The sequence below is a fragment of the Microchirus variegatus genome (assembly GCF_963457635.1).
Source record: "Microchirus variegatus genome assembly, chromosome: 23".
NCBI classification, from domain to species: domain Eukaryota; kingdom Metazoa; phylum Chordata; class Actinopteri; order Pleuronectiformes; family Soleidae; genus Microchirus; species Microchirus variegatus.
This window is the reverse complement of record NC_139824.1, coordinates 14,922,442-14,932,732: the sequence shown is the minus strand read 5'-3', so window position 1 is coordinate 14,932,732 and position 10,291 is coordinate 14,922,442. Positions and strand designations below refer to the sequence as shown.

Here is a 10,291-nt window from a genome sequence, read left to right as displayed (position 1 = left end):
GCTCAAAGACAGATGTGGGTTAGAAGAAGGCACTGGGTTTTAATCCACTGGGGATTTGCTGATGCACTGCCCCCCATGTTTAAAAGAAAAAGAGAGGGGTGGCACTGACAAACACAAAGAAGAGAGGGGGAAGAATCTCAGCACTCTTTTTAAAAACTGGAGCACTGCATCATTCCACTGTGTGTGTGTGTGTGCGTATTAAGAGGCGGGATTCATTGGTGCAGCCCCGAAGAGAGATCTGCTTTTCACTATTCACAGCAGCCGTGCACGAGAGTACTACTCCTCCTCACCCGAGAGGCGCGAGATTCTGACCCGGATACAAGACAAGCCCAGTCGTCTCCATCCCGTCAGACAGGGAAGGGGGGGAAAATCGTCTCGGAATGTCCGACTGCAGGAGAGCGTGGAACCGCGAGGACGAGCTGCCGGTCTACCTGGCGGGACCGATCGGCACCGGCGCCAACCAGCGCAAGTCCTTCGGCGTGTTCAGCTCCGTGGAGGGCGCGTTCGACAGCAAGACCATAGAGTTCGAGAACTACGCGGTGGGCAGGAAGGGGAGCCGCACGCCGCGCAGCGGCAGCAGGGAGAGAGTGTTGGACACCCGGGAAGCCACACGAGAGGCCCGAGAGGAGGCACTGACCGACTCACCCGGAGACACGGACGACGCAAACAACACCGGTGTCGAGGACAGAACATCACCGAGGGATGAAAGCCCCGATGGAAAGGTTTGTTTTTGGTTGAAATGACGTTGGTTCTGTCATTTAAATACAACCCGATAAATAGTTTAGAACACACCCGGACTGTGGTGCTGTTGATACTTGTAGAGCAAAATAACTATATTTTTCTTTTTGGAGCAGAACTCGTCTTTATTAATGTGTTATACAACACATGAGGAGTTGTTTTGAACGCTCTATTTACTCCACTGTTGCCTCTTTTAGTTGGGTTTACATTTAACTCAAAAGAATCCGCACATTACAGAGGCGCGCAGTGGAGTCTGTGGTGCTGAAATGGACAGCGCCTCTCTCCCTGTCTGTGCGCGCGGTGCCGTGAACGCGCGATCGTTCTGACAGCGCGCACGCACGCACGCACAGGATCATCACCTGTGTGCACGTTCCACGCGTTGTGACGCAGCCGCACGGCGGCGGATTCACTGCTCGAACAAAAACAACAAAAACAACACACGTCGAGAAAGAGCAATGGAGAGCATGTCGAACAATTACGCGGGGAAAAACGGCATCCCCCATCTGACGGTGAGTCTGTGGATGATTAGATGCAAATCCCCCCCCTACCAGAGCACAGCAGAGCAGAGAGTGGGGGGTTCAATTCTCATTTTAGCCAATGGCAAAACGACTTGTCTTGAATATCTACTGTGTTTCCTCTGCACAGTAAGATGTGACAGTATAGTCGGTGTCTGTGTGCGTCTCGTTCAGGATTGGACAGTGTGTCGTGTAATCTCGCCGCCTGTCAAAGATCATTAACCCGCTTGACTAGAGACGGTCGAATCAGGAGGAGGTTTAAAAAAGCTGCATGTAAACAAAGACGCATCCTCTTTATGAAAGCTCAATGTTGAGGATCATCTGGTTACCATGGAGACACAACATAACTATCAGCGCTATTGCCACGAAAGCACAAGAACGAATGGATTCTGCAGTTTGAATTTTGGACATGCAAACATGCATGATATGGTTAATAAAACAATACATGAGCATGATTTTTTTTATCACATGTAAGCAGGAAGTTACAGGTTTTTTTCCACTCAGTCTCTAAAATAAGGTCATGAATTACTCAACACACCGCTCTTTTTTTTGTACTTCTTCTTATGCAGAACGAGAAGCTGCTGATCAAAGGCGGACGGGTGGTCAACGAAGACCAGTCCCTCTATGCAGACGTCTACATTGAAGATGGGATCATTAAGTATGTATATGGAGCTATAACGTCGTTCTCATCACACACGTATTTTGCTGCTCTACACTTTCCCTCCCCATCATCCCTGCACCTTCTATCTCGCCCTCCCGTTCCGTGGCAGGCAGGTGGGGGAGAATCTGGTCGTTCCGGCGGGCGTCAAGGTGATCGAGGCCGACGGCCGCATGGTGATACCGGGGGGCATCGACGTCAACACCTGCCTCATGAAACCCTTCCTGGGCGTCGAGCCTGTTGACGATTTCCTGCAGGGCACCAAGGCGGCGCTCGCTGGAGGCACAACCATGATCAGTGAGTGCAGCATTGAGATTGAGTCTGGGATTAAATTATATCAGTCTACATCTAATTTGTTTACATAATTCTGACATGAAAATACTCTCTTATGTAGCATGAGGAGTAAATTACTGGCTAGATTTGAGGAGTCTGAACCAAAAATTACAAGCATATATTTAGATTAAGCAAAATAACTCTCCTTAATCTGATGTTAAAGCAAATTTATCAGGAAGTCAGAGGTCTTCAGTCTTCAAGAACAGCTGGATTTGGCCACTGTGACCTCCACGTGGGGGTGGTCTCCTGTGGAGGATAAAGCGGTAGACAATGGATGCAAGATATGGGATTGAATTGAGATTGAAAGAGTCACACTTTCTTCTGGATTATGAGGAATTATACACACCATTATTGCCCATCTTGCTCATCTCTACATTCAAATAATGGCGTCTTAGACTCTTTCAGGCGTAACCCCCCCGATGCCCTCTCGCCTCTCAGTTGACCACGTGACCCCTCAGCCGGGCGAAAGCCTCACGGCGGCGTTCGAACACTGGCAGGAGGCTGCGGATAAAAAGGCCTGCTGCGACTACTCCCTGCACGTAGACATCCCCGAGTGGAACGACGCTGTCAAACATGAGCTGGAGCTGCTGGTGGAAGAGAAAGGTACATGAGGTTTTCTTTTCTATTACATTGCTGTCTCTGCTTTAATTCCACGCCGAAGTCCATTGTTGGACTCGTTTCACAAGAACAATCGGGGACAGATTTAGAAACAATTTGGCCAAGTGCTGAATCCGCTTATAATGAAGGCGCAGCAGAAAGCCATTGTTCTCATCGCAGCGCTGTCCGGGGTGGCAGTGTATCAATTCTGCTTGTAATCTGTGTTAAGTAAAGAAAAAAAAAAAGAAAAAAATTCTTAGGGTTGCTGTAAAATGATGTAGTGCCAGAGCCAAGGCAGCTTTTTGTCTGACCAATTTCCTTCAGAGACAAAGGGGAGTTGTAATTCTTGGCTATGATTTGTGCTGCGTGTCTTGTAAGACAAGCTCCAGTTTAAACTCACACTTGATTCATTTACTTCCTGACGTAAACACACACGTTTGCTTTCATTCTTGTCAGGTATCAACTCCTTCCAGGTGTACATGGCCTATAAGGACTTGTACCAGATGTCAGATTCTCAGGTATGTGCTAATGTGATATTAGTAGAAAACACTTTTAACAATAGTTAAAGTATGTGTGTCTATATTACCACATCTATGTAATATCACTATATACATACATATATATACATACATATACACGTGTATATATATATAAATATATATATATATATACATACATATACACACATACATATATATACACATATATACATACATATACATATATATACACATACATACATACACATACATATATACACATATACACACACATATATATATATACACATATATATACATACATATGTATATATGTATACACACATACATACACACACATATATATATATGTGTGTGTATACATATACACACATATATATATATACATATATGTATACACACATACATACACACACATATATATATATATGTGTGTGTATACATATACACACATATATATATATACATATATATACATACATATGTATATATGTATACACACATACATACACACACATATATATATATATATGTGTATACATATACACACATATATATATATACACATATATACATACATATGTATATATGTATACACACATACATACACACACATACATACATACATATACATATATACATACATATACATATATACACACACATATATATATATATATACACACACACACATACCTATATATACATATATACACACACATATATATATATATATGTATGTATATATTTAAATATATATACATACATATATATATACACACACATATACATACAGTATATAAAAGGATAATAATAATAATACTAATCTCTCAGCTCTACAGGGCTTTCACCTTTCTGAAGCAGTTGGGCGCCGTGGTCTTAGTTCATGCCGAAAACGGAGATCTGATCGCTCAGGTATAAGTGCTGCGTCACCTCTTGTAACACCGTCACAACCTTTACTCGGCTCGCAGACACACACACACACACACACACACAGACACACACAGGATGTTGAGTAATCGTGTACACATGACCCGTCGCGTACCTTTTCTTCGCTGCACTTGAAAAATAATCTCGTTTCATGACTCTGCAGCTCTCTAGAGAGAGGAGTTATTGTGCTGCTGCTGCTGCTGAGGTTTATTTTTAGCCACCATCACTGCAGACTGTTATCATACTAATAATAATGGTGTTAAAGATGGTGAGCGTAAAAAAAAGGTGCTGATGATAAGGATAGCAATGATGAATAATCATAATCATGGAGCTGATGGCTCTGATTAAGGGGAAACTTGCGGTGAATAGTATAATGAGTGAAGTGAATGATAACGGGACTTTTGATGATGAATATAACAATAAACCGTACAGAGAGTATGAGAATTACCTTAATATCACTTTGCTGCAGACAGAACTGCACACTTTTCCCTTTATCATATGACAAGTTGCTGTAGCGCGTGTGAAGATACTGAAGAAACTGTCGTTGCACGTTAGGAGCAGAGAAAAATCCTTGGAATGGGAATCACCGGACCTGAAGGCCATCCTCTGAGTCGTCCTGAAGAGGTGAGTTTCACGACTCTCCGAGTAGCCCAGGCTTTAACCACTTCCCTTCACTACTTCCTCCTTGTCTTTATTTTCTACGCACACAGCTGGAAGCTGAGGCGGCGTTTCGCGCCATCACTCTCAGCAACCGTGTGAACTGTCCTGTTTACATTACCAAGGTGATGAGCAAGAGCGCAGCCGACACCATCACGCAGGCCCGCCGGAAAGGTCAGCCTCTTACATTCATCTGATTTGACTTTAATAACAACATGTCTGGTAATATATTATTACTGCCCTCCTACCCCGTCTTTCTCTCTCCAGGTTCTTTGGTTTTCGGGGAGCCAATTTCAGCCAGCCTGGCCGCCGACGGATCCCAATACTGGAGCAAGAACTGGGCTAAAGCGGCCGCATATGTGACGTCGCCGCCTCTGAGTCCCGATCCCACAACTCCGGACCATCTCCACACGCTGCTCGCTTGGTATGTCCCAAACATTATCAGCTAAATTCACTCACTAGCAGTTACAGTTACTGAGATAAAACACTAGAGAACATAAAAATATGGGGAGGTATTTACTTGTTTGTTTTCATTTAACTTTATAAGACATGCTGCTGAGCCTTGGAGCTTCCTACACTTTGTTAGAATTTTGTGTCGATTGTCTAAGATAAAAAAAACTTTTAACAAAAAGTTGTTGAATAAACATATGCTTAAAGGCATTTAAATGTTAAAGTTAAGTATTTTGACACCAATATTTTCACTTTTACTGCAACTGTATATCGGCTCCAAATATCAGTTATCGGCCTCCTTGACTACCAATAACCCATATTGGTCTATCTCTATCATTAACACCGAAAGAGATGAAGACAGTGCTGCGCAATCAAAACAATTGAAGCTTGATTTTTTAAGTAATTAATTCACAAAACTGCTCACTAGTCTGTGCAAAAATGTCTAATCGGCTAATCACATTGCAGCACATCAATGTATTTTGGTCTTTAGACAACATCACGGTCAAGATGACAAGGCCAGAGACACAGGTGAGGCTAACCCGCTAATGCTAATCGGGTAAATGAATCGGGTTTTGTGTAATTAGCCTTGCCTTCGTATGCTACTACTACGACAAAGTGATTATGAACCTTTGTCACCTGTGTATGTGGGCGCATCCGCGATTAGCATTAGCGGTTACCTTCCGCGATTAGCATTAGCGGTTACCTTCCGCGATTAGCATTAGCGGTTACCTTCTGCGATTAGCATTAGCGGTTACCTTCTGCGATTAGCATTAGCGGTTACCGTCCGCGATTAGCATTAGCAACCACAATACTACTATTACTACACACACATACACTGATAACCTATCGTTACACGTAAACAGTACTCACAGACGTTGCTTGAGCAGAGAAGGAGAAAGAAGAATAGCTTCAAATTAAGGAGCTAGCTGTCACTTGACGCACATTTGTAGCCAATCCCGGCCTAGCTAGGCTAATTTTACTTCCTGGCTCTCCAGCATCCAGAGGTCTGCGGAGAATGACCAGGCTAGTTTGAGTTGACACGAAGGCAACGGTATCATGTAGCATACATGCTGCTTTTATAAAAGTTTATCAATTAATATGAAGGGGGGACAGACAAAGGGCTTAATTTAGCTGTAACCTCTGCACAAAGTGAAATGCAAATGCGCGCCATGACACCAAACTGTGACCCCCCCACAGTGACTTAACTCTCTGTTTGTCCCTGTGCACCTGTTTGTTATTCATGCCACAAACCGCTGCTGCAGAAACAAAGTCACAACAGCTTTACAGATGAATGTATGAAGCTTTATCTATGAGGAGAAGACAGTGTAAGAGGGAGTTAAGACCATGTGATATAAAACAATGTCAGAATGTGTTAGTGTCATAGAGAGCAAACCTCAGTTGTCACCTTGAACAAACGTTAACGCATGTACAAAATGCACAGAAAAAAAACAACTTGCTGTAGACTTTCAAATGTCCCCGATTCCATAAATAGCACAGGAGCTAGAATACTTCATCATCTGTTTCCTTGGATACCAAGCACCTCCCTGCTCCTTCCCCTCACTCCTCCCTGCTCCTGCACTCTTTTTTTGTCTGCAACTCCAGCTTCTCAAGGCGGGTCTGTGCTGTCACGGCAGTGGCTGTGTGATGCTGCGGTTCTGCCCGGGCTATATTTTTTTTTATTATGTGCTTCTTGTAAACACAAGTGCAGCACAGGCCCCCTTTTATTATATGAGCAGTCTGTTGGTAGTTTAAATGTTCCCACAGCTCATTATCATAATGCAGCCTAATCAATGTCATTAACTAAAAAGCAAGTAAAAGGCCTTAGATGAAACGATCATGATAATAAGTGAGTTGAATTCATCCTCTTGTGTATTAAAGTTAGTAAATGTGTTAAAAAATACATTATTTTTAATGATACAGTGCATGTTTGTATGGTATAGTTAATAACTGAAGGTTATTTTTACTTTTTGCTTTTTAAATACTTTTATTGAAGTTCAAACAATAACAACCACAGGATACATCACATCTCCACGTCACGTGAACACAAACGAGCGGAGATGCTATATATATATATATTTCTGGTTTATTTTTTTATCTATTAGTGAGTAAATTATTGTTTTATAATTGATATCCATGTTAAGACAATTGTTTTTAAGTTTTTCCCAGACTTCCTGTGCTCGATAACAGTCAATTAAGAGGTGCTGTTTATTAGGTTATTTGTACTGCCCCAGGTCACTACATGACTTGAACTTATACACAAATGCTCACTGAGGGCCCCCAGTGGCTGATTGTAGAAATGCATATCTGCTGCTTTGTGCTTTTTTCAGTATAGGGTATAAGAATGTGCAATATAGAGTTTCTAACATCCTTTTTTTTCCCAGCACAACCTAAAGGCAATCAGATTGGGAAAAAAAGATAAATATAAATAAAAATATAAACACACATGAGCAAAAAGTAGTATTGAATTAGTGAAATTTGGAAATACGTCACAGTCCAAAGTTCACTTAGAACTTAGGTCATAACTTTGACTCAACAACAAAAAAACACCTGAATATGTCACCTATAAGCATTAATTTATGTGTCATGTGTTGGCGTTAACACAGCGGGGACCTGCAGGTGGTCGGCAGTGCTCACTGCGCCTACAGCACTTCCCAGAAAGCCATCGGTAAAGACGACTTCACCCTCATCCCAGAGGGAACCAACGGAGCGGAGGAGAGGATGAGCATCGTCTGGGACAAGTGTGTGGTGAGCACTGAGCGTGTGTGTATGTGTGTGTGTGATCGCCGTGTGTGTAGCAGTGAGGTTTTTAAACAACAGCTGTATTTGTCTCTGCAGGCTATGGGGAAGATGGACGAGAACCAGTTCGTGGCAGTCACGTCCAGCAACGCTGCGAAAATCTTCAACCTGTACCCGCGCAAGGGCAGGATAGCGGCGGGCTCTGACGCCGACGTCGTCATCTGGGATCCCGACTGCGTCAAAACCATCTCGGCTAAACTCCAGCAGTCGGTGAGGACGAGCGGAAAGTTTTGGTTTAGGGAAGGTGACGAGGGGGAAAGGGAGGATGCATAAACCTCTGTAGGGATAAAGGTTTAAACCTCCATACATACTTTTAGCAAGATGAACTCACCCTTTAAATACAGTATAAGCAAAATATTGCATATTCTGTACGTTCAGGAGTCAGGTCTCAGTGGGGGAAATTTGCCTGGAGCAATGTTATACAATACAGTAGAGATATTCTACAGTGGTTAATGTATTCAGTCAGCTCTGCCACTGTCAAAAGCTCTAATCCAGGCTGCTCCTGGCTTTAGGATATAATCCCTTTCACCCCACACCCATTCCATGGTACATCTTCCTCCCCCTCCCCCCCCATTTTACTGCATGGCTTAAGATCTGATGCTGCGATACAATGCTTGCCCAAATAGCTCAGCGCGAGGGTGTCTCTGTTCAATTTGGATTTATCTGTCTCCGTGCTTAATTCCCCTTTTCTTTCCCACTCTTGTATCTGCGTTTCACGCACACACAGGCTTCAGAATACAATATCTTCGAGGGTCTGGAGTGTTGCGGAGGTCCGGCGCTGGTGCTGAGTCAAGGTCGAGTTGTTTACGAGGACGGTAACCTGCACGCTCGTCCCGGCACCGGGCGCTTCATTCCCCGCAAGCCTTTTCCGGACTTTGCCTACCAACGCGTTAAATTCAGGAACCAGGTACAGAAAACGTGGATTTAAAGAAGAAATAAAAACAATGTAATATCAAACGTAGCGGCACATATAATGTGTTTGTTTTCCGTCCCTGGTGAAGGGGAAGCAGGGCGTCACCCGTGGGATGTACGACGGCCCCGTTCACGATGTCGTTTCCACGCCCAAATATATCACTCCTTCTCCGTCAGCCAGAACTTCACCCACCTCCAACCAACCACCAGCCCCAATACGGAATCTACACCAGTCCAACTTCAGCCTGTCAGGTAACACAAAATACACCATTGGCTCACTTAGAAATGTCCTTATTTTTGAAGGAAAAACACTTTTTTTCAATGAATATAACATTAAATGAATCAGAAAAACACTCTATACATTGTTAATGTGGTAAACGACTATTCTAGCTGCACATTTTTAATGGAATATGTTGTACATAACAAAAAGTGTATAGGTGAGCCCAAACTTTTGAACGGTAGTGTATATATTTTATAGTCAAGTCAGACAGAAAGTAAAAAATGCCTTTTTCATGTGTCATTTAAGAGATATTGATTAATTAAGACGCCGTTAAACGCTGTTGACGCCGTTGAACACTGTTGACGCCGTTAAACGCAGTTGACGCCGTTAAACGCAGTTGACGCCGTTAAACGCAGTTGACGCCGTTAAACGGCGTTAATCGCAGTTGATGCCGTTAAACGCTGTTGACGCCGTTAAACGCTGTTGACGCCGTTAACCGCTGTTGACGCCGTTAAACGCAGTTGACGCCGTTAAACGCAGTTGACGCCGTTAAACGCTGTTAACGCCGTTAAACGCTGTTGACGCGTTAACGTTCGACAGCACTGGAGTAAATCTGATACCGAATCTCGTCTCGTGCTTTCAGGGGCGCAGGCTGACGATAACATTCCACGCAGGTCTGGTCACCGCATCGTGGCGCCGCCTGGTGGTCGCTCCAACATCACCAGCCTTGGTTGAACACACTTGAATGTGCACAAAAAAACAGTGTTGTGTGTGTGTGTGTGTGTGTACGATGTATGACTGAGAGTGCGAGCTTATGAGTAAGAAAAAGAGAGTTAACGTTACAATGGACAAAAAAAGCACCCAAGCACCTAAATGTCACCCCCCCGGTATCATGTCATAACTTTGTCGTGAGCGCGACGTCCTCCGCCGTCTTCCTCAAATCACGTGACTTATTGTGTAGATCTGCTCAGACACGGTGCTCCTC

General features: G+C 43.5%; 1 protein-coding gene across 3 annotated transcripts; it reads left to right on the top strand.

Annotated features, from left to right (window-relative positions):
• Window positions 1–380: 380 nt before the first annotated feature.
• Window positions 381–10,041, top strand: crmp1 (collapsin response mediator protein 1; the record flags this gene model as incomplete). 3 transcript variants are annotated; one of them, XM_083909603.1, is made up of 14 exons in its annotated part: window positions 381–722; window positions 1,823–1,911; window positions 2,024–2,208; window positions 2,683–2,847; window positions 3,298–3,359; window positions 4,176–4,256; window positions 4,827–4,895; window positions 4,982–5,102; window positions 5,196–5,352; window positions 7,982–8,123; window positions 8,214–8,384; window positions 8,902–9,081; window positions 9,185–9,338; window positions 9,950–10,041. In XM_083909603.1, 14 exons carry the CDS (start codon window positions 381–383, stop codon window positions 10,039–10,041), a joined length of 2,010 nt encoding a protein of 669 aa, XP_083765729.1. The 3 variants fall into 3 exon arrangements, with proteins under 3 accessions (XP_083765729.1, XP_083765728.1, XP_083765727.1); XM_083909602.1 differs by having other exon boundaries at window positions 9,176–9,338; XM_083909601.1 differs by having other exon boundaries at window positions 9,170–9,338.
• Between the last annotated feature and the right edge of the window lie 250 nt (window positions 10,042–10,291).